This window comes from Pelodiscus sinensis, chromosome 2 (genome assembly GCF_052426305.1).
Source record: "Pelodiscus sinensis isolate ZL-2025 chromosome 2, ASM5242630v1, whole genome shotgun sequence".
NCBI lineage: Eukaryota > Metazoa > Chordata > Testudines > Trionychidae > Pelodiscus > Pelodiscus sinensis.
The window spans coordinates 228,571,489-228,595,411 of NC_143053.1; the positions used below are offsets into that span (position 1 = coordinate 228,571,489).

The 23,923-nt window shown below is 42.8% G+C and overlaps 1 protein-coding gene across 3 annotated transcripts in view; it reads left to right on the plus strand.

Moving 5' to 3' along the window:
- PDSS1 (decaprenyl diphosphate synthase subunit 1) overlaps positions 1-23,923 on the plus strand; it is a 37,640-nt gene that overhangs the window by 886 nt on the left and 12,831 nt on the right. For 2 of the 3 annotated variants that reach the window (XM_075922549.2, XM_006115269.5), the window contains exons 2-7: positions 6,141-6,205; positions 8,723-8,846; positions 9,264-9,394; positions 18,785-18,926; positions 19,933-20,044; positions 20,132-20,241. In XM_075922549.2, coding sequence (XP_075778664.1) covers positions 6,141-6,205; positions 8,723-8,846; positions 9,264-9,394; positions 18,785-18,926; positions 19,933-20,044; positions 20,132-20,241 — 684 coding nt within the window. Of the gene's footprint in view, positions 1-6,140; positions 6,206-8,722; positions 8,847-9,263; positions 9,395-15,906; positions 16,002-18,784; positions 18,927-19,932; positions 20,045-20,131; positions 20,242-23,923 lie in introns of those variants that run through there. The other variant, XM_025180796.3, reaches the window with a different exon arrangement.

A 23,923-nucleotide genomic window follows, 5' to 3' on the forward strand; every position in this document is an offset into this window, starting at 1 on the left:
ATTGGTTGAAAAAGGTGACTAATGTATTTCCAGTGCTCAAATGAGAGTAATCTGAGTTTTTAAATAGGGGTTTTTAATCTTTTAAATGTTTAATGTACTACTAGTTATGTTTGTAAGGGAACTTCTTTCAAAAACTTCATAGCGCCCCTTTATTTGATTTAAAAAGCTTCAAGGGTAATTAGAGAATGTCATAAGACTGATTTCATAATGACATTTTTTATGTTTGCTTTATGACTGTTTGGATTTTAAATACTATGCAGTGACCCAAATACCTGTTTGTTTTTTATTACTTTAGTGGATATATGAGAGTGTGATTAGATTTACACAGACCTGATGAAGTAAATGATCTGTTTGGCGATATCTGTAGTTCAGCAAGGGGTTTGGTGAAGTAAATAGACTCTAAAGGCCTTTTTTCATTGGTGAGGGCATGTAAGGTGTGTGTGTAGCTACACACCACAGTTGAAAACAGCAGGGAAAGGCTCCCACAGCAGGGAGTTGCCAAAGCCTTTCCCTTCTGGAAAGGCTGTGCTGGGTTAAGGTGTTGGACGTGTGACATTATGCTGCTTAAAAACAATAGTGTAGATGTGTGAAGCACTGCTTTGCTACATAGAGAATCACATAGGGTGTAGTCCCAGGTATGTCTGTATTCCCATCTCTTTAGTGGTGCCTCACCATCTACATTGCTATACCTATGCTAGCTGGTTGTATGGTCATAAGTGTATGTACCCCAACACACTGATCACTTTAACTAAATGTGAAAATTGAGGTAGACCAGATTTAAGCATGAATAATCCCACTGCAGTCACAGCTTGAATGAAGTTTCTCTAAGCTTTTTTTTTTCCTTTCCTCCTTACTAGTCTCTGAAACAAGATTATTCAGGTGTTAAAGTCTTTGTGGCGTCAGGGTTTGTTCTGTTGTGGAGGAAGACCCTATGCAGGTTTTCCTATGGTTGTGTTGGGAAAATTAGGCTAAATAAAAAAATATTGTCATTATCACCTATATTTTGAGTTTGTAACATGTATTTTCTCGTCAAACACTTTTTTGTAGTCAAAATGAGAATAGGTTAGGATTTTTAAAATTTAGATTTGTCCCTCAAGGCCAGGTTGTTGGCTTGACCTGTACTAAGTAATGTTGGCATTATTGATTAGCATGTGTAACCCGAGGTTAAAAATAATAAGAAATGGGCTCCAGCGCATGAGTTTTCTCATATAAACCACCAAATAGTTTTTGTGATAGAAATGTAGCCGTGTTAGTCTGGTGTAGCTGAAACAAAATACAGGACTATGTAGCACTTTAAAGACTAACAAGATGGTTTATTAGATGATGAGCTTTCGTGGGCCAGACCCACTTCCTCAGATCAAATAGTGGAAGAAATTAGTCACAACCATATATACCAAAGGATACAATTAAAAAAAAAATGAACACATATGAAAAGGACAAATCACATTTCAGAACAGAGGGAGGATGCGGGGGGGGGGGGGGGAGGGAAATGTCTGTGAGCTAATGATATTAGAGGTGGGGAAGGGGAGATGTCTGTGAGTTAATGGTATTAGAATCACCATTCTTCGCCAAAGAATCAATGCCCACAAAACAGACATTAGACAGGATCACAAAGAAAAAACAGTTTCTTGCCATTTCAACCAGAAAGGACACTGTCTCAATGACCTAATCACATGCATCCTACTTCAGAAGACATTCAAATCTGCACTTGAAAGGGAATCCTCTGAACTGGCATTCATGCTAAAATTCGACACTCTCCTCAGGGGGCTGAACAAAGACCCCAACCAGCTTACCCATTACAAAGATAGCTTCCCCAATTATCACCTCTAATATACCTTTAAAGTGCTACATAGTCCTGTATTTTGTTTCAAATAGTTTTTGTGTCTCACGGTGCATTTTGAGAAAAACACCTATATGATTAACTACATGCACCATTCTTGAAGCAAAGTTTCCGGGGGAGGGGAGCAAAACTTCCCTTTTCCCATCAGACATGTGCTTCCCAAAGTGAGATCTTGTGGAGGGGTAGGATTTACAGCATGTCTTATAGCATGGTTATTTTTTTTGACTATCAGCAGGAATTGTGCTGATTCGAATGTTCACTTCTCTAGGCCTGACTTCTTATTTGCTTTTTTTTTTTTTTTTTTTAACTTTTTCAGAAAGGGTGGGTGGATGGTGAGGGTCTGATGCTGTGCCATATTCTTCCTTACTCCCTGTGGACAAGGGATTAAGGTAGGAGGCATGCAGAATTGGAACCTCCTACCTAACAGGAAAGCAGAGAATGCACACCTTTTTTTAATTAGTGGGGCAGTTCCTGGAAATACTAGCATGGATGTGTCAGTAGCTCTTAAAAAAACAAGTAGTCTTGTAGCACTTTGGAGACTAATACATATGTATTATCATGAGCTTTCATGGGCCACTTCCTTAGATGAGCAGAGTGGAGGCTAATTGAATGGGCTGTAAGGGTACGTCTACACTTGCATCCTAGTTTGAACTAGAGATGCAAATGTAGCTGACCGAAATTGCTAATGAAGCGAGGATTTAAATATCCCACACTTCATTAGCATAATCTCGCCCGCACGTTATTCCGATCACCGGCTCATTAGAACCAGGAAGTGCACTCCGGGCCACGTTAGTTTGAATCAAACCCTTTGGTTCGAACTAACGTTACTCCTCATTTTTTGAGGGAGGGAGAGGGAAATACACACACAGGCTCTGTAACTTTAAATAAAAAAGAGTAGTATCTTAGGGTGCATCTATACAGCATCCTTAGCTCGAATAAGCTATGCAACTTGCGCTACGCAAATTGCATAGCTTATTTTGATGCTATTTCGAAATAGCTTATTTAGTAATTTGGTGCTGTCTACACAGTGCCAAATTTCAAAATAAGTTGCTATTCCCCTTAACCCTCATGGAACAAGGGTTACCGGGGATGTTGGAATAAGTCACCCATTATTTCAAAATAACAGGTTGCTTCAATAGATGCAGAACGGAAGTGTAGAAGTACCCTTAGGCCTGTGGTCACCAATAGGTCGATCACGAGGCCTCGACCAGTCGATCACAAGGTGTCCTGTCCGCCCCACCCCCATTTCCCTCCCACCCCCGAGAAGCCCCACTACTTACATCAAGTGAAAATGGAGGTAGTGTAGGCTTCCCGGGGATTGACAGAAGTCCCACAGCTTAGCGACACTTCCAGCGATTCCGGAAGTAGCGCTAGCTGCTCTGCCGAGTGTACTGCAGGAGGGAGTATTGGCTCCCTGCACCACACAGGAGGGGTGAGTCAGCCCCGGCAGAGGTGCGCGGGGCGGTCGGCCCTAGGGCAGGAGTGTTTGCGCGGGGTTTCCCTGCGCCGGGGGGGGGGTGGCCCCGGGACAGGCACACGCGCGCGCGCACATGGGAGTCTTCCCTGTGCCAGGTTGGTCCCGGGGCAGGCGTGCGCGTGGGGGGGCTTCCCTGCGCTGGGGGTTTGGCCCCGGGGCAGGCGCGTGCACGCGCGGGGGGCTTTCTTGGGCGGGGTCGGCCCCGGGGCAGGCGCGTGCACGCGCGGGGGGCTTTCTTGGGCGGGGTCGGCCCCGGGGCAGGCGCGTGCACGCGCGGGGGGCTTCTTGGGCGGGGTCGGCCCCGGGGCAGGCGCGTGCACGCGCGGGGGGCTTCCCTGTGCCGCGGGGGGGGGGGGGGGTTCGGCCCCGGGGCAGGCACGCGCTGGTTTCCCTCTGGGGGGAGGAGAATCCTGGGAGGAGGCAGATACAGGGGACTCTCTGCCTCCATTGGCACCCCTGCCTCCAGCCCCACTCCCCGAACTCTGTCCCCACTCCCCGAACTCTGTCCCCACTCCCCAGCCCCCGAACTCTGTCCCCACTCCCCGGCCCCCAGCCACCAGCCACAGAACTCTGTCCCCACTCCCCGGTCCCCACTCCCCGGTCCCCACTCCCCACTCCCCGGTCCCCACTCCCCGAACTCTGTCCCCACTCCCTTGTTGCCAGCTACAGAATTCTGTCCCTATTCCTGTCCCCACTGGCACCCTGTCCCCAGCTGCAGAACCCTGTCCTCTGCCCTCCCAGCACCCTGTTCCCTCTTCCCTACCCCCCGCCGCAGAACTCTGTCCTCACAAAATGTATAATTATAAATGCTTCATTTTAGATTTAAATAGCATGAATAAAAAAAGACCATTTATTTCATAACTATAAACACGTGATTTTAATTTTATACATCGCATAATTTAAAAATAAACTGTTCATCAGAGTGTTTAAGTAAGGGCTGGGGATAGCAAGTGATGGACAGGAGAAGAATAGAGAGGGCGGGGCTTCAAGGAAGGGGCGGGGCGATAGCTCTTTGCCTGTTCAGAGATTTAAAAAGTGATCTTGGGTGTAAAAAGGTTGGAGAGCACTGCCTTAGGCTATGTCTACACTCACGGCTTCCTGCGCCAGAAATATGCATATGAGATTAAGCGTTGAATATCGCCGAGCCTCATTTGCATACCTAATGAGCCACCATTTTTTGCAGAAGAGGCTCTTGCGTCAGAAGGAGCTGTCTACACTGTCCCTTCTTGCGCAAGAAAAACCCTATTGCGCAATGCCGTTATGCCGATTATTTTCAGGAATTGCGCAGCAGAGTTTTTTTTGCTCAGAAGGGGCAGAATAGACAGCTCCTTCTGGCGCAAGAGACTGTTCTGCAAAATGGCGGCTCATTAGGTATGCAAATGAGGCTCGGCGATATTCCACGTTTAGCCTCATTTGCATATTTCTGGCACAAGAAGCCATGTGTGTAGACATAGACTTAGAGACCAAAACAGATACCCCTCTGAGACTTTTCACCAGCTTTTATCCTTTGACAGCTCAACCCAGTTGAAAAATAATTAGCCAGTGAAAGGAGACTGCCTGTCCTGAGTGCACCAGCTGGGTCTTACTATTACAGCTTTCAGATATCAATTAGATAAAAGATGCTTCCCTTACTCACTCCTTGTTCAGCATTCCTATATGCAGGAATCATCTTATCAAGTAGGCAGTTAACTAGCAATATATACAGGCAGTCTCCGGGTTACCTACAAGATAGGGACTGTAGGTTTGTTCTTAAGTTGAATTTGTATGTAAGTCGGAACTGGCGTCCAGATTCAGCCGCTGCTGAAACTGACCAGCGGCTGACTACAGGAAGCCCGAGGCAGAGTTGCCCTGCCCTGGGCTTCCTGGAATCAGCGGCTGATCAGTTTCAACAGTGGCTGAATTTGGACGCCTGGGATAGAGCAGCTGGGGCGCTGCCGGGTAGGATCCTGTAGTCAGCCGCTGGTCAGTTTCAACAGCGGCTGAGTTGGGGACGCCTGGGGCAGAGCAGCTGGGGTGCTGCCGGGTTGGTTCAGTAGCGCCAAGGAGCGGCGCTGCGGGACCAACCCGGCAGCGCCCCAGCTGCTCTACCCCAGGCGTCGTTGGCAAGAAAAGCCTGGTCTGCTGGGGGGGGGGGGCGCACTAGCTGCGCCCCCTCTCCTCCCCCCCCCAGCAGACCAGGGAGACGTGGAGCAAAGCTGCGGAGCACACGGCAGCGGGAGAGCCCAGACGCGCCGCGGCTGTCCCGCTGCCCGCGTGCTCCGCGGCTTTGCTCCACATCTCCCTGGTCTGCTGGGGGACCAGGGGGGACTCCCCCCAGCAGACATGGGAGACGGGGAGCAAAGCCTCGGAGTACGCTGGCAGCGGGACAGCCGCGGCGTGTCTGGGCTGTCCCGCTGCCCGCGTGCTCTGCTGCCCGCGTGCTCTGCTGCTTTGCTCCATGTCTTCCTGGTCTGCTGGGGGGGGGTTCCCCCCCCCCAGCAGACCAGGGAGACGCGGAGCAGCTTTTCTCGCCCCGGAGGACGCGGGTGGCGGGACCGCAGCGCATCTGGGCATTCCGCCGCTCCAGTCCTCCAGGGCGAGAAAAGCCCCATTCGGAACTGCGGATCCGACATAAGTCGGTTCTGCGTAACTCGGGGGCTGCCTGTATGTACATACAACAATGTAAGGAAACAATTGCAATACAGCCTTTGGACTGGATTTCACAACTATCTATATGAGGAAATACTGGAACAAAATATTAATGAACAAGTATTTCTTAATGCTCAAACAGTTCTATTGAATTTAAAGATTTGATTTTTAGAGTATTTTCCTTTCTTTCTGCAGATGCATTATTTTCTGGGGAGAAGTTCAGATCTGTCATTTCCAAAAATTTGTAATATATTTTTGCGGTAAGTTGAAGATACATATTGTTATGTTACAGCTAAAGTAGGAGAACCATGGGGATGTTTATATAAAAAAAAGGTTGTTAATATAACCATTGAAATACTTAGTGGCTACTTTGTTACACTCTGGTACAAAACAATATTACAGAGCCTGCAGTGCAGCTGGCTCCCCGGGAGTGGGACCCGCAGCCACGAACCAGTGTGCGATGGGAGCTGGCTCATTCCAGCCCACTTCTGGAGAGCTGGCTGCCCGCCCCATACTTCAGGCTCTGATACCGAGCCCACAGCGTGGGGCAGCAGCTGACTCCCTGGGCTTGGGGCTGGGAGCTGGTGCATGCCAGAACCAGTTTATGTGCACCAGTGGCCAGCTCCACTCTTGGGGTGCTAGCTGCCAGCTCCACATTGCAGGCTCTGATACAGAGTAAGAATGTTAAGGACTAATTGACTATCTGATAATCAAATGCTTTTATCGGATAGTCGAGTCGACTAGTCAATTCCCTCCCCTCCGCTTCCCTCTCCCTGCTGCCTCTATCAGATACTTCAAAAGTGGCACTTCAAGGTGGCAGTGCCGCATGGAGCCTGTACCGAGCACCATGGCGGCATTTCAAAGGGGCATGACTGCATAGAGCCTGGGGTCAGCTGGGAACGCCCTAGCTGAGCTCAGGTTCCAGCAAAATATTTCAAACCACGCAGAGCCCAGGGTCAGCTGGGGAGTCCCCAGCTGACCTCGGGTTCTGGGGAAATGCCGTGCGGAACCCAGGGTCAGCTGGGAGCTGACCCTGGGCTCCACATGGCATTTCAAATCTGCAGCATAGCATGGAGCCTGTGGTCAGCAAGGGTATGTCTACACTACCCCCCTAGTTCAAACTAGAAGGGGTAATGTAGTCATACGGAGTTGCAAATGAAGCCCGGGATTTGAATTTCCCGGGCTTCATTTGCATAAAGCCGGCCGGCGCCATTTTTAAATGCCAGCTAGGTTGGACCCCGTGCCGCGGGGCTACACGCAGCACGGACTAGCTAGTTCGGATTAGGCTTCCTATCCGAACTAGCTGTACGCCTCGTGGAATGAGGTATACAGCTAGTTCGGATTAGGAAGCCTAATCCAAACTAGCTAGTCCATGCCGCATGTAGCCGCACGGCACGGGTTCCGACCTAGCTGGCATTTAAAAATGGCGCCGGCTGGCTTTATGCAAATGAAGCCCGGGAAATTCAAATCCCGGGCTTCATTTGCAACTCCGTATGACTACATTACCCCCTCTAGTTTGAACTAGGGGGGTAGTGTAGACATACCCCAAGGGACTAACCCCTGGCTCCATGCGGCCGCTTTCGCTTTGAAATGCGCAAGAGCCCTTGCTGGGGACTCTTGTATGTTTCAAAGCTGGCACACTGCTTGCAGCCCAGAGTCAGCAGGACTCCCCGCTGGCCCCCAGCTGCACGTGGAGTTCCACATTCCTCCTTTGAAATGTACAAGAGCCCGCACTGGAGTTCGTGGCTCCATCTAAGTTCACTGTGCCCCAGGTGGTGGGGTAGGAGGGACACGTCTTATGCTACTCCACGCCCAAACCAGTCAGGGCAAGGACAAGAGACTCTGCACATTCCCCTACCCCACTGTCAAAGGCAGGCCATGGGCCAATTCAAATGGGTTGACAGGCAGAATCAAACAGATTGGCGGGCCCCGTCTGGCCCACGAGCCGTATCGTGCGCACCCCTGATTTAAATGGCTACACTGTTACATCCCTAGTGAAAAAGTACCTATATTATGTAGATTGCTGAGAAGTTGTGGATTTTAAACCCTAATACTTTGGTTATTAAAACAGACTGTAAAATGATGATATTCACCCTAATGTCTACAAGACATATGGATCGTGTTACATTGTCTGTTGATGTGAAGTGAAAGTAGACTGAAATTCTCCTATCCTGAAAAATGTGCTGCTTAGGTAATGTCCTGAGGTTGAAATAAAGGAGACCTCAGTGTGTGGGTTTAACCTTCAAATCCAGGGGATGTCAGGGATCCTCAAGTTAATCACGCTCATTCACTATTGAGCATGGCATGTCCAGAATGGGGCTTGACCTCTCCTTCATACCTGAAGGCATGAATTTGATGTAGACAATTGGCCAGAGTGACTAGATGCATAGAATGTATATTCAAATCTGAAATAGAAACCACCTTCTTTTTAAATACAAAATGATGGAAAAGTCATTCTGTTGACACCAAATTGCAGATGGTGTTGACTGCACCTGCAAATTGTCTGTCAAAAACAAGGGAAAAAACCCTCTGCCTTGCTAAAAAATAGTCCTCTCTAGTTTACAGGACATACTTTTCTCAAGTACTGAATTTTACATGATACTCTAAAATCTGTATCACATATAACATGCCCTGATGTAGCTATGCTAAACTCCCCATTGTGGTGATTGAAAGTATTTTGAAGGAACTAAGAGCCTTGATGAATTGTTTGCTGTAAAAAGTCAGAAAAAAAGCCATTTATAACTGCTTTACTTCTTTTTGAATTATACTGTTGCCAGGCTTCATCATACAACAACCTCACGAACATGCAGCTGTAGTAAAACAATTACTGATGAAAAATACAAGGACCCTTTTAAACTTGGTCGGAAAGACTTGAAGAATCTGTATGAGGATATTAAAAAGGTAGGAGCTTTTGATGAATGCTTTAGGACGATGTAATGAATCTCACATTGAAAAAGATTTAAATTGCAACCATCTGGTTTCCTTTAACATTTATTAAAGCTCTAAACAAAGTTATTGAAGGAAGATTTCTCTTGATAATCTGCATTTATTGCTGTCGAGTGATTCCCCCCAAAATCAAGGGAAAGAGGAAATCATTACATAACAGATAGAAGCAGAAAAATGACTCTTTATTTTCACTCTCTAGAGTACTGCATTGTTTTTAATTTATTTTTTTAAGTTATCCTGAAGAATAGTCTTAAAACCAATTCCAACATAAATTGGCAGGAGAAAAAACAAACTAGTTTAGAGTATTTGAATGCATGTTCCTGACCTGCAATCCAGTTTGATTATGAAGTTAATTCATTTTTCCGTTTACAGGAATTACTTGTATCTACAGCAGAACTTAAAGAAATGTGTGAATATTACTTTGATGGAAAAGGAAAAGCTTTTCGACCAATGATTGTGGTGCTAATGGCAAGGGCGTGCAATATTCACCATAATAACTCCGGGTGAGTCCCTAGTCTTGAAATACATTGGTATGGGCAAATAAGTCTGAAATCTTAAGAATTCCTTTCTTTACAATTTCACAAAATTTGTCTAATGACTTCATCAAAGCTATAAGGTGACCCATGAAACATCAATTTTATTTTGTATAATTAAGTACATTTTACAATAAAAAAAATCTCTGTTGTGGAACTGAATAATTTTGTCCAGTAGAATTGTGAAAAGTACTATTGTAGCTATGGAAGGGAAAGAAGAACGTATTTATAAGTTTCTATATAGCTATTATCTGCTATCATAGATAAGAATTTGTTCACAGTGGGAGGGAAATAGTATTTTATATTAAAACATGACAGGCCTGGAAGCAGTGAGTACCTTTATACTCTATATTTAGCAAGATAAACAATAATGAGAATAAAATTTATTTTTAAAGATATAATTTGTGCAGGATTCTCACTCCCAGAAATCGGGATTAACTCAAAATGGGCATAATGTCATTAGGTTATTTGGCCCTTGAGGGCAGCTGTAACTTGGGATGTCAATGGTTAATTAGTATGCATCACCCTTAGTGGGTGATGCATACTGGTTACCTAATCGATGGCCCAGCTGGGCAGGAGCAGCCCCCACTGAACACGGGTGGAGAGCTGCCCCAGCCCCATCAAGCCTGCCCACAGCAGGCTCCCATCCCAGCTGGAGCAGCCCCTGGCAGACCCAGGATGTATAGTTTCTAATTGTCCTTCTGGAAGCAACTGAAAATGTGAAGGAACAATAAAGTGTCAACAATAATTGCTAGAAGAAGGTGCTCCAAACGTATCTTGCTAGTTGCTATTTCCATATGGTGCACAGCTTGCATGGACAAGACAGTGGGAATGGAACTGCACGTACCTTTCTAACCTATAATTCAATCATGGTGCAGGTGATTGAGCAATGTTATGCTGATTGTGCACCCTCATAATCCAAGTACCATGTGATGGGCCATGCCAGTAGAAATAGACAGAGGATGCTGCTGAAAGGCCTTAGTTACAGTCCTGCACATAAGTGGCCAGGGAGTGATAGTCATTGGTTGTAGACTAGCATAAATACCAGATTCATATTGTTCCTAGGTGCCATAGCAGTACTGCTCTCCTCACATTGAGAAAGGGATTGGGGGGGGGGAAGGCTTGGGTGCAGCAAGGACATCAGAGTGCTGCTCCTTACTGGTAATCTAGCTCCGTGGTCACCAACCCATTGATCGCAATCGACCAGTTGATCATGAGGTGTTCGGGGGCCCCCTCAATTTCCCCCCACATCCAAGAAGCCACCTCCGTTGACGCTGCCTCCAGCAACAATGGAGGTAGTGCCGGCTTCTTATGGGGTGGGGGGTCCAAATGCCTCAAATGCCTCTGTGCATTTCAAAGGGGCAGCTGCAGTGGAGCCTGGGGCAGCTGGGGATTCCCAGCTGAACCTGGGCTTTCCCCCGGCATTTCCCTGGATGAGTTGGGGAGTCCCCAGCTGACCACAGGCTCCTAGCGGTATCCAGTGTATTTTGGAGCCTGGGGTCAGCGGGGACTTAGAGTTCCCTGCTGACCCGGGCTTCATGGCTTTGAAATTCACAAGACCCCCACTGGAGACTCTTGTGCACTTCAAAGCAGGCACACTGCATGCAGCCTACAGTCAGTGGGACTTCTGGGCTGTACGAGGGGCTCTTGTACATTTCAAAGGAGGAATGTGGAAGTGCCTATCAACTAGTCAATGGAAATTGCGTCAACTAGTCAATTAACCGCATTTTAACATCATTAGCTTGCATATAAGCTAGTGCCATACGTTACACTGTAATACCTCCACTGTTTGTAATACTGCTAAGGGATCTGTTTCTCATAACTTTTCCCATACATAGAGTAAGCTAGCTACTTGCTGGTGACTACTACTTCTCTAAATAAGATATGTTTCTGGGGATTTAGATTTTCTAAATGCAGTGGGACAGCACTTAATTTGTTAGCCATGACTTCTGAATCTATACTATTTGATACTTGAGACCTGTTCCTGCTTCTCCTAGAACCACAACTATCAGGTTTCTACCCATCTCTTCAATTCTATAAAGAGATTCTATGTATTTGACACACTGGCTTGAGAGTTAAGTCTACTACTATTTTCTTTAAGAAGCAGGTGTTAATTATTTTCTAATATCCTCTTTTATTATGCGCATCAAGGTCCAGGGAAACTGACTGCAGGGGCTTCAGTGAATTCTCAAGGATGGAGCAGGACCCGGGACTAAGGATGGGTGAAGAGGGTGCTAAACTTCTGGTGTGGAGCCTGCAGGTTCGGGGTGTGAACAGACTGGAAATTGTTCACCTTCCTGCTACTTCACAGTTTAGCTGAGGGGCAGAGAGGCTTCCCTATGCCAGTGCTATACAGGGCATCTGCACATGCAGGGCTTGGCTCTTCCTGGCCAGCAGCCTGAGCCTGGGTCTTGGGCTTTCCCAGGGCACTGGCTCAGTCAGAGGCAGTAGGAGAAAGGAAGGAGCATGCTGGTCAGGGTGTTGGTGCATGCTGGTCAGGGTGTTGGTGAACTCAGTGCCCCGATCAGGGTCTGGTTCTCCATGCAGTGCTGAGTGGGACATGCCCATCGGGGACATATAGAAGAGCAGAACAGTTGGGAGGGCAGTTGAAGGGGCAAAGCAGGGAGAAGACAGTGAAAGGGAAAGCTCATAAAGGGTGGGCAGCAGAGGTTACATGTAATCCAGCTGCTGTCTGGCACCTGCATGCACTCACCAACCGCTGCAGTCAGTGCCAGCTAGAAATGGGACAGGGCACAGGGCACTGCTGGCTGAGCGCCAGCATGCAGCAGGAGCTGCACAGACAGGCAGGGGGAGCAGCTGGCCCCATATGTTGCATTTTTGTCCTACCACCAGTCTTACACAACCAGCCCCATCAATTGGCCACTGGACTTCCCTCTATTCACTGCTGGTGAACAGGAATTCGGTAAGCAGCAGGACCTGTTGGTACTGATAGGGAGGAAGATAGAAAATATGGGACAGTTTGTCCATTTTTAAGAAAAAGTCAGGACAGCAGCAGGGGGCCTCAAATACAGTACTGTCCCTTTTAAAAATGGGACATGTAATCCTAGATATGAGGGCTATCAAGTGATTTTAAAAAATCACTGTTTATCACGTGATTACAAAATTAATAAGGATTAATTGCACTGTTCAATAACATTTATTTAAATATTTTTGGATCTTTTCTGCACTTTCAAATTTGTTTCAAAAGTGTGGTGTACACTATATTTTTATTATAAATACTTGCACTGTATACAAACAAGAGGTAGTATTTTTCAATTCACCTAATAGAAGTAGTGTTGTGCAATCTCTAGCATGAAAGTTGAACTTACAAAAGTAGAATCATGTACAAAAAAAAACCTGTGTTCAAAAATAAAACAATGTAAAACTTAGAGCCTACAAGACTACTCAGTCCTACTTAGGGATGTAATAGTGTAGTCGATTAACTGATAATGTTGTAGACTACATGCATTTTCCCCTCTCCCCCCAGTACACTTTTTTAGCAGGCTGGCCAGCAGCCCTGCTCAGTTCCAGCTTGTGCCGGGTCTGGGAACTAATACAGAGGCAGCAGGGCGGAGTGGCAGGAGGCTCCTCTAGAGTAGGGCTGTAGCACACGGGCTGCTGGCCTCACCCCTGGGGACTACAGAATACTCGAGTAACCAATAAGAATTCATGAGGTTAATCAACCATTCAATTAACTGATATTTAACATCCCTAGTCCTACTACTTGTTCAGCCGGTGACTCAAACAAATCTGGTTACAATTTGCAGGAGATTATGCTGCCTACTTCTCATTTAGTTTTACCTGAAAGTGAGAACAGGCATTTGCATGGCACTGTTGCATTTTGGTCTTACATTGATAATTTTTACTTTACTTTTCTTTCTAGGAGCTTCACTCATCCATGCAATCAAAGAAATTGATTGTAATAGTTGGAGGGCAGCCTTATATCTAATAGGGGGAAGATAGCACACAAATATTAATAAGGTACCTGGAGTACCTAACGCTGCCCTCAAAGATCAAAAACTCTTGAGATCTAAGAGAGCTCAAGTAATCTTGTGCAAAGAAACAAACATCTAGGATTGTGATTTCTGCCAGATATAGCTTCAGAAAAGCAGAATTTTTACAGAAAAGTAACTTTTCAGGTGGATGATTTTTTTTATTTTTATTTTAATTTTTTTGCGCGGGGGGGGGAGGGCTCCTTTTTCCTATTTAGTGGTCCATTTTATTGATTTTTGTTCTTCATCCTTTCCCTTCCATGGCATTGTTCTTTAGACCATTCAGTCTGTTTTTCATCACCAAACTCACCTTTTCTCTGCTTTCAGGGGTTGTTACTTCACTTCATTTCATTTTCTTCTTCTCCAGCTGCTAGTCCCAACCCATGTACAGCCTTCTGCATCCAACATATATTTCGTTGTTAAAATCTTGTTTGCTTTGTAAATAGCAGAAGAAATGAAAATGCTCCCTCCATATCCATTAAAATAGCAGAACATCAGTTTACACAATCTTGGGCCCTAATTCTGGCATAATTTCTGCATGGACAGATTTTCTTCCCTTGTAAAGATCATAACATAAATGCAAACCTTAGTCTTTAGCTCCATTGTGCAATAGCTTTTGGTCTGTTGTTTAAACGTTTAAATTTATTCTCTGTGTGAGAGAGCTGGAGTCCTGGTAAGAGGTTTAAATTAGGATTGTGTGACTCTCACATTTTCACACATCCTCCTGGAGTTATTCACAACATATAGTGGGAAAATCTCACAGGATTATCACTTTGCCTGACTAAGCCTGTGCTTCTGCACTCTACTGGTTTCCCAGACGCACCACCTATGGTTTGTAACAAACTTTATGCATGTCCTCTACTGTAGCCATGCTTCAGTTAGTGACTGAAACAAAGGAGGAGGAGATACAATAGCAAAGAAGGAAAAATGGGGTGAGCACAAGAGATGTTAAAAACAAATTAGGGAAATAGACCTCTCCCCCCTTAAAAGCAAGAGAAACAAAGCTGATATCTCTGCCACTGTCCAGTCTATCTGGATTCTTACGCTCCATTCATTACTACTGCACAAGACTACCTAAGAACATGGGAACAACCATACTGGGTCAGACCAAAAGTCTTTGTAGTCCAGTATCCTGTCTTCTGACAGTGGCCAGTGAATAGAAGGGAATGTACAGGACTGGTAATCATCAAGTGATCCAGAGCCTGAGGACACCATCCCTGCCCATCCTGACTAATAGCCATTGACAGAAGTTCGTGGAGGATAGGTCCACTTCTTTTTGTAATCCTGTGATAGTTTTAACCTTCACAGCATCCTCTGGCAAGATACCCTTGACAGCATCTTTGCTTCCCAACAATTGTCATGTACGTTGCTTATTGTTCAGCTATTTGCATCACATAGCTGCCTTGACAGCTCCTTAATCCATGCCTCCCCAGCTCCCTCCTATACTCTCTCAACTTTTGGTTTACACTCCTGAAAGCACACACTTCTTCCCAGCATGTTCTCAGCAGGTAGTGAAAACTTATTCTGAGAGGTGTGGTCAGGGCATAGGACTGGAAGTCAGCCACCCATTTTCCACAGCTTTAAAATCAGAATAGCAGTACTTACATAATGTGCAGGGTGTTACAAACTCTGTGAAGTTGTAAGCAAGCTCCATACAGAAATATTGCCTTACTCATATTATCCTACCTCTTGCAGCTGGCCTCTGCCTACTGCACACCACAGTGGGAGGAAAGGTCAAGGGTGCTGCAGTTCCAAAACTCATTCACTAAATAAGTCTGTTTTATTGTCTGTCCAATATGTGCAGATAAAGCAGGGGGACCTACTGGAAAAATAATGTGATCATGTAATTAAAGGCTGTCATAATGCATATGCACAAAAAGGCAGTTAAAGTTGCACATATGTACTAAATAATATATAAAATGGTGGTGTGGTTCTACTCTGAGAACATTGTAAAAATGGCACCGTCATCCTCAGTCAGTCTGTGTATATCCAGAGTTATCTGCTGATTTAATTACTAAAATTTGTTTTTTGTTCTGTTAGCATGGCACAGTTAAAGCTCCTGAGAGAGAATTAATTACCAGGTTCCTAATATTTCTTGAGCATCCTAAAAAAATGTACTATGCTCCTAGCAGAGTTTTCAGTAGTGTCACGGTGAGAATAACTTGTCCTGCAGAACCTTTATTACTGTTACTGATGTGTGAGATAGAAAGGACCTTGATTGATTGCCCAGATTGAGTTTGCAAAAATACTAGCTTTTTTTTTTTAAAGTTTCTAGTAAAATTGGCACATTTTATACAGAACTCGGATGCACCATAAATGTGAACCCTAGAATGCCATTTTTAAAGTCACTTTTCAGAGGAGAACTGTACTTTAAAACAGAACTTTCAAAACTTGCTTTTGAAATGTCTGTCGCTATTGTGCTATCTTTATACCATTGAATGGTTCTGGTGTGTCAATGAGCGTTGCCATTTTACTGCTACTTCCCAGCAGGAAGTCCAGTCTGCTGACATAGTTTATGACAAAGGGAATTCCAGTCAGCAGTTGAATGCATGAAAGAGGCTGGAAACTTTTACAGTTGTTTTAAGGTAAGTTGTATTCTTTACTAAAAATAATTTTATCGAAAAGTTTTTATACTAAAATACTGAACTAACAAAGTTTCTAATGCATATAAGAGCAATCTTAAAACAACCATGAAAGTGTCCAGCTTTTTATTCTTGTACTGAACAATGATTCCTTTTTTCACAAACTACAAGCCATATCCTGTCATTGTTTTGCATGCAGAAATGACCACTAAAAGTGCTACCTAAAAATAGGGTAATTTCCTGGCAGTTGGCAGACTGGCAAGATGTCACCTTCCAACTTCATTGCTAATTATTACATGTTAATATATTTAAACCATGTAAAAAAACCCAAAATCTTAAATTCCTTTTGTAATTAGTTGTAGTGGGTCCAAGGTCTTTTATGTTTTCTCTTCAATTTATTATGGTTCTGCTGGAAATTAGTATGATTACCTCATTTTCTTAAGGTTTCAGACTTGCTGGAAGAGCAGCTTGGACCTTCTGAGAGAGGGAATGATTTGAAAATTTCACTTTTCTTGGTCCTTTATTGCTGTCCTTTATACCCCAGCTAACCCCATATCTATTTCCTCATTACTTCCCCTCCACTTCTTTAAAAATAAATTGAGTTAAATCACAGGTGTGACATCTTCCAAAATACTTAATTGGCCAGTAAGTGTGTGTCATTGACCAATATATGTTCATGATCATATTCAGACATTACACCTCATGCAGTCAATTATCTCAGTCTCTGAAAACACCCAACATTGTAAATGAATAAAGAGAGTCAGCTCAACAGTCGTTGGAGGCTGTATTCTGTGTCCTTCAAATATAGAGCACAGATTTCTAAGCTAGCCGGTCATGTCCAGGTGTTTGTGAGTTGTCAACCAACTTTGGAGAGTCTGAAATTGAGATCTCCCATGTGGAGCACAGTGAAGATAAGGCAGACTTCAAAGGGTCTCCAGTCCAGCTGTTATGGCCTTCCTTTAAAAGTGTCTTCTGCAAAACAGTGCTTGTTGCTATGTTCCAGTGTGTGCGGTCTCTTTGGAACAAGATGTCCTTGGGCATGTAATCTGGTGCCTCATTACTACATTCTAAACTGAGAGAACCTAAAATAGATAATAAAATACAATCCTGGGGTCATGACCATGCTTTGGAAAAATCAGGGTTGTACTTGAACTGGATAGTCTGTGAATAGTATTCCTTTAATGCAGTTATTTTCCTCTTAACTGGACCTACAGTAGAACCTGAAAGTTACAAATACCTCAGGAATGGAGGTTTTCGTAACTCTAAACAAAACATTATGGTTATTCTTTCAAAAACTTACAGCTAAACATTGACTTAATACAGCTTTGACACTTTTGTATGCAGAAGAAAAATGCTGCTTTCCCTTTTTCTAGAAGTTAACTTTTAACACTGTACAGTACTGTATTTGGATTTTTTGTTTTGTTTTTGTTTCATTTTCGTTTTTCTGCTGCTGCCTGATTATGTACTTTTGGTTCCAGATGATGTGTATAGGTGACTGGTCTGTTCATAACTCTGGTGCTCATAATGCTGAGGTTTTACTATATGCATGTATCATCCACAAGTATAGATGGGGAAAGAAGTTAATGTCTAAAAGTCGCCAGTAATATTTTTGAAAAGTCTTTTCTTATTCCATACTTTGATCTCAACTGATTCTTGAATGTTTTGCATGTAAAATATGCCATAATATTATTACACAAGAATTGCTAGGGCTGCATGAGAAGAGTAAAGTGAAATTTGTAAAATATGGTAAAAAAAAAAGTAGGGGGAAGGAACTGAAAATCGTACTCTATTGTAGAACAAATCTGTACCTTATGTTCATTTAGAGTCTTAGGCTTTTTCTACTTGGCTATGATGGGCCTGCACTGTTACTGAAGGGTAAGCTGGTATCTATTCTGGATCATGGATTATCAGCAAAATTTATTTAAATTTCAGATTTTTTAAATTTTTCTTGAACTTGCCATGTAAGTTAACTAAATTTACTAGAACTCATGAGTTGTGGTGGAGATGGAATTTTTCTTTATGCTATTTAAACTGAAGAAAGGATGCTACTGTAAATCCAGGACTGGTTAATGTATTTTTCTTAGAATAGTGGCTTTTCAAACTGTGGTACACAGGACACTTTCACATGATCTTGAAGTTTGCTTCTGGTACAGTAGGGAAAGGTATCAAGTTTAAAATAGTGATGCTTCTTCCTAAATGTTCCAGCCCAGGAAACACTAAAGTTTTCAGATGTTTTTGACTAGTACAACTCTCAATATAGCTGCAGTCTATGGCTGCTTCAGGTCTCATTGTCCAAGTTTCTCTTCGGTGTAGATTTGGTCATAATCAAATCTGCAGAAGGCCTCAATATGTGGGAGAACAGTAGCACAAACAAAGGAAGACAGAACCAAATTGCATCTTCAGTTGTAGATATTGGAGCAGTGATGGTTGCTAGCATTGAGGTAAAATGTTGAAGTCCTTTAAAGAGAGAAATATAGAGCCTCATTCAGCTCTCATTGAAATTAATGGTATGACTTCCATTAACTTCAATGTTGCAGAAACAAGCCTATATGTAGACCTCTACAAAATGAGGAGATGTAACCAACCCATTGTATTAAAATGATCTGACTCGTACAGAGATCAGAAGGTTGGCAGTCCATGATATGTTCAGAATGTGAAAATGTTTTGAGAACCACTGCTATTGAAAAATAGTTTCCATTTCCATAGAGACTTTTCATGAGCATATTGCAGTCCACATAGTATGCTTGATTGACACTTAAAGGTGTGTGTGGGTTTTATAATTTTAGGGAGGTGCAAGAAAGCCAACGTTCTGTGGCCATAATTGCAGAGATGATCCATACTGCAAGTCTAGTTCATGATGATGTCATTGATGATGCAAATTCTCGGAGAGGAAAAACAACGGTTAATCAAATCTGGGGGGAGAGAAAGGTGAGTCTCTGTCATTATATAGCTCTGGTAAAGTGGAGACTTGTATTTGTCATGTTGCTAATGTTTAGTGTGTATGTGTCCTTAAGCAGTAGAGCGTGGCTATGGTTGAAGCTGGGGATGTTTAGAAAAAAAGGAGTAATCTGAGCTGATCATATCCTTGTCAGCATGGTATGAGTTTCTACATGCAGGGGGTAAAATTTCTATAGGAAACCCTTGCCATTCATAGTGAATGAGTTCCTGGCACCACCACACATGGCAAAATTCATGAATACAGGGAGCTATAGCTCCTGGCCCTGGGCAGCCATCCATACTTCCCCAGGCTGGGATAGGAGACCCCTGCAAAATCACAGAACCATGAATAACAATTCTGTTTAACACAAGGGTCTCCTGTATAGTGAGACAGTGTTTTTTCTCTGTGATTGATTGATACTGACCGTCATGGCAGTTGCATACAGTAGCTAAAGTCCTGTTGAAATGCTTTGAAAATATACCTCCTTTAAGCACCTCATGTACTAGTTTCCCCTACCTAAATAACAAACCAAAAGAGTTTTTATATTAGCATTAGACTTTTCAGGCTTCACAATATTAAATATATAGCTTAAGATAGTAAAGGCTTTACTGTTACAAATCTCCTGTGAAATATGTAAGATGACTTAAGCTTCTTCATAAAGCATTTGAAAAAAAATTATTCAAGAAGTTCTGAATAGAGTTAATTGAATGTATTCAATAATGTAGCACAATGACCATACAGTATATAATGGTTTGTATAGCAAAAAAAAAAGCACTGTAAAATGGGAGCTCCAGAATGATTTAAATTTAAATACCGTAACTATTTTTTTTCCAGTTTTCAGTCAGAAGTGTGCACTTTGAGGAAAATTATGTAATCTGACTACATGTGGAAAATATAAAGGGAGTCAGATAGTCCCTAGTATTTTTTGTGAAGAGATATTTTTAAAAAAATACAAAAATCTTCTCTCTTTTTTTTTTTTTCCCCCACCCCCCCCAGGCTGTTTTAGCTGGTGATTTTATCCTTTCAGCAGCTTCTGTCGCTTTAGCAAGAATTGGAAACACTACTATTATCTCAGTATTAAGTCAGGTGATTGAAGATTTGGTGCGTGGTAAGGTTTTTTTCTATGTATATCTTCATATTTCTTTATCTAAACAATACACACAAAAATAAAGACTTTGTCCTTGCATCTTTATAGGTGAATTCCTTCAGTTGGGCTCCAAAGAAAATGAAAATGAGAGATTTGCTCACTACCTCGAGAAGACCTTTAAGAAGACTGCAAGTCTTATAGCAAACAGTTGTAAAGCAGTATGTACGTTCTGTCTCTCCTCAAGTTAACATACCATAGTGTAAGCTTCACAGCTAAATTCCCAATTAATTGCTATTTTCTTTGGAAATGCTCCAATCTAGACATTTCAGTGATACTCTGCCACAGTCCTTATGGATCTCTGGTTAAAATTTTTATCCCAGTTCAGCTGTGCAGCCTCCATTATTGGTTTTCAGTCTTTCCTTTCCGTTTTACATGCAGAGACAAACTTTCAATCTTTCCCTGCTTGATTTTCAGCAAGATCTATTGTAGACTCCTAAGCTCATTTTAAAATAGTAGAAGTTTTTTAAATCAAGTCTGAACTATTCATCTTATAATTTATTGAGTGTAAGTTTCCTTTCACATCTGTTGTCTTCTATAGTATAGCATAGTAAAGTGTAATGCAAAGCCCCACATGAAAACTGCAAAAAATTTAAACAGTTAGTTTGTGTTCTTCCTATTTTGCATTGTTCTATATGAGAAATAGATTATTTTCTGCTGACCTTTAAGTCTTATTAATTGAGTGTGTTTTTAATTGGTCGTTTGGGATGACTAAAACAGTCATGTCCAATTCAATTATTGTAAAAATGACAGAAGCATAAGTTCAAGGACTGAGTCCCAAACAAATAGTGGGACCCTGAGGGTACGTCTACACTTCATTCCTCTTAAGAGAGAGGAATGCAAATGCAGACACCCAAAATTGCAAATGAAGTGGGGCTTTTAAATATCCTGCGCTTCATTTGCAAAATTGCATTATGGCGCTATTTCAAAATAGGGCTATTTTGAGAGGGAAAAATAGGGCTATTTCAAGAACCCATATTCCGAGAGAAGGGTTTTATTTTGAGGGAAGGGTTTTATCTCAAAATAACCCCATTTTTTCTCTCGAAATACCGCTATTTTGAAATAGCACCATAAGTCAATTATGCAAATGAAGCGTGGGATATTTAAATCACTGCTTCATTTGCAATTTTGGGTGTCTGCATTTGCATTGAGGGAGAGAGGGGGGGACATACCCTACTCTCCTTATAAAGCACCAGATTCTGTTACTTTTGTTGAACAACATATGAATATTGACGGGGCTCGACAAATAATGCAATCTGCTCGCCCATGGTGAGTAGATTGCAACCTGGAAGAGCTGGGTTTGGGCGACCTGCGCATGCGCACATCGCCGGACAGCACGGCTGGCGATCAGGGCTCGCCGTGGTTCGGCGAGTCCTGAATATTGACATGCACAGACAAGACATTCTTAAAATAACCGTGTTTATTACCAGTTCAGAAAATACAGAAGGTGACAAAAATGCTTCCCCTTCTCCTAAAAGAGCTGGAACCATACCATACCAATAAGAGGCAGTTCAAAAAGGATTAGTCTAATACACTGTGTTGTTATAAAGTGTGTTGTTCTGAAATCATTAGTATATTCTTGCAATAAAGGGCATTTGAAAATTGCCTAAAGTGGATTATGTAAAACAGGAGATTATTTCCAATATTGTAATACCTTATTGGAACACTTTCAGTATAGTATACTTTCCATAAAAATCTGACTAGTTCAAGGAATCTGAAAATTTGACTAGTTCAAGGAAAACAGAAAACACTCCTGTTGTAGTTGCATATATCATTTTGGTATACTGAAATCTTGTAAAGGTTTCATTTCTAAAAATAATCTGTTTCTCAAGCTTCTTAAATTCACAACAATTTCTTTTGTGTTTCTGAAACAGATTGGGACTGTACCCTGGCAGCAAAACCAGATAAAGCAATATTTCTCTTAACTTTTCACTTAGACATAATGTAGCAACAAAGTTGAGGTCCTTGAAAAAAGGACATGTTGGTGATACCAGATCCACACCTACCTTCAGAAGAGTCATGCTATCAACTGTGTTATAACTTCATGCAGTGGTATCTAAGGATCTAAACTTCTGTGTGCATGGTGGGGTCAGACTGGGACATAGGTGGTTCATAGGGACAGAAATGTGTGATTATACAGCTTTCCTCTCTGTCTCAAATCTTCAGTGGGAATTTTGGCTGAGTTAAAGACAATAAGATCAACTTTCTGATTCACCACATATTCAGTGTAACTGAAAGCTGTTGCTATTATATAGCAATTTTGGCAACCAAAGTGAAAAGAATTCAAAGGGCTTTTCGTTTCCATTACATGGTCATTTCAGTTTACTTATTAGCCTCTCTGAGGCTACGTCTACATTGGCATGATTTTATGCAAGAACTCTTTTGCGGAAGAGTTCTTGTGCAAAAACTCTTCCAGAAGAAAGTGTCTACACTGGCATGTGCCTTTGTGCAAGAGATGTGCTTTTGCGCAAGAGCATCAGTGCCAGTGTAGACGTTCTTATGCAAGAAAGCTCTGATGGCCAATTTAACCACAGGGCTTTCTTGCAGAAGGAAATTATGTTGCCTGTCTACACTGGCCTCTTGCACAAGAACAGTTGCACAAGAGGGCTTATTCCTGAGCAGGAGCATCATAGTTCTTGCGTAAGAAGCACTGATTTCATGCATTAGAACGTCAGTGTTCTTGTGCAAGAACTTGCGGCCAGTGTAGACAGGCAGCAAGTTTGGGCACAAAAGCAGCCGTTTTTGCGCAAGATCACATCAATGTAGACACAGCCTGAGAGTTTGCACAAAAGCCAAGGATTCGGTCATATCCATCCAAAGCATAGCTGAGGTGTAGTTGATCAGAAAGGGACCTTGGTTTCTGTTACATTCCACTACTTGTACTGTTTCATTCCATTACTTGTATTGTTTCCACCTTTGGGAAGCATGCAATTCAGATACCGTGTTTATAAATAAATGTGAGAGAGATGGGACTATCCTTGGGGGCAAAGCTATAGCTCTGTTATAACAAAACATTTTTTTTTCTTTCCCTCAATTTCTTCATAAGTCAGCAAGGCTGAGAAGATTGGCACTGATAGCACAAATGGCAAATAATGCCTGGAGCACACTTTCTGGGACACTTTGAGCTGTTTAAGAAGAGCTGATGGGTTCAGAAGGAATTTTGCTCTTTGTAGCCAGAATGGCCAGCAAAATCATTATCTGTAGCTTGAAAGTGGTTCTTTTAAGAATCCAGGATTAAGATGATTTCATTCTAAAGGGCAAACAAAAGTGTTGTCTACACTTAACAGTTTAAAGCTCAGCCATAGCAGCGCTGTCACAGCAGTGCTTTAACCTGAAAGTGTGTCCACAGCATGAGCACTGAGCGCTCTCCCAGCACTCTGTCTAAACCACCTCCACGAGGGGAGGCACTAATAGCATTAGTAGTGCAGCTCCCAGCACTGTAACCTGGTTCACACTGGCATTTACAATGCTGTAACTTGCTGTAATCCTGGGGAGTGTTTTTTCAGCACTGTAAAGTGCCATTGTAGACTTGGCCTAAGGATATGTTATTGATGATTTAAAATATCAGGATAAGTTCTGAAGCGTATGAGAGTTCATTTCTCGTGTTAAGAGAAGGAAAAGACAGTCATTGTTTCTAGTTGCATATAAACAAGGTAAAATATTGTCTGAAAAAATGGCAGAAACTAATTCTAGTGGGATTTCAGTTAGAATTAATCTACAGAAAGGGAGACTGTTGTGTTCCTGGGGCAGGGCCTAAATATGATATGGATGGTCTTGTCCTGTAACTGAATTAGATATCTTCTGCATCTCCATAGCAATGTTACATTAGAACTAAAATGCCAT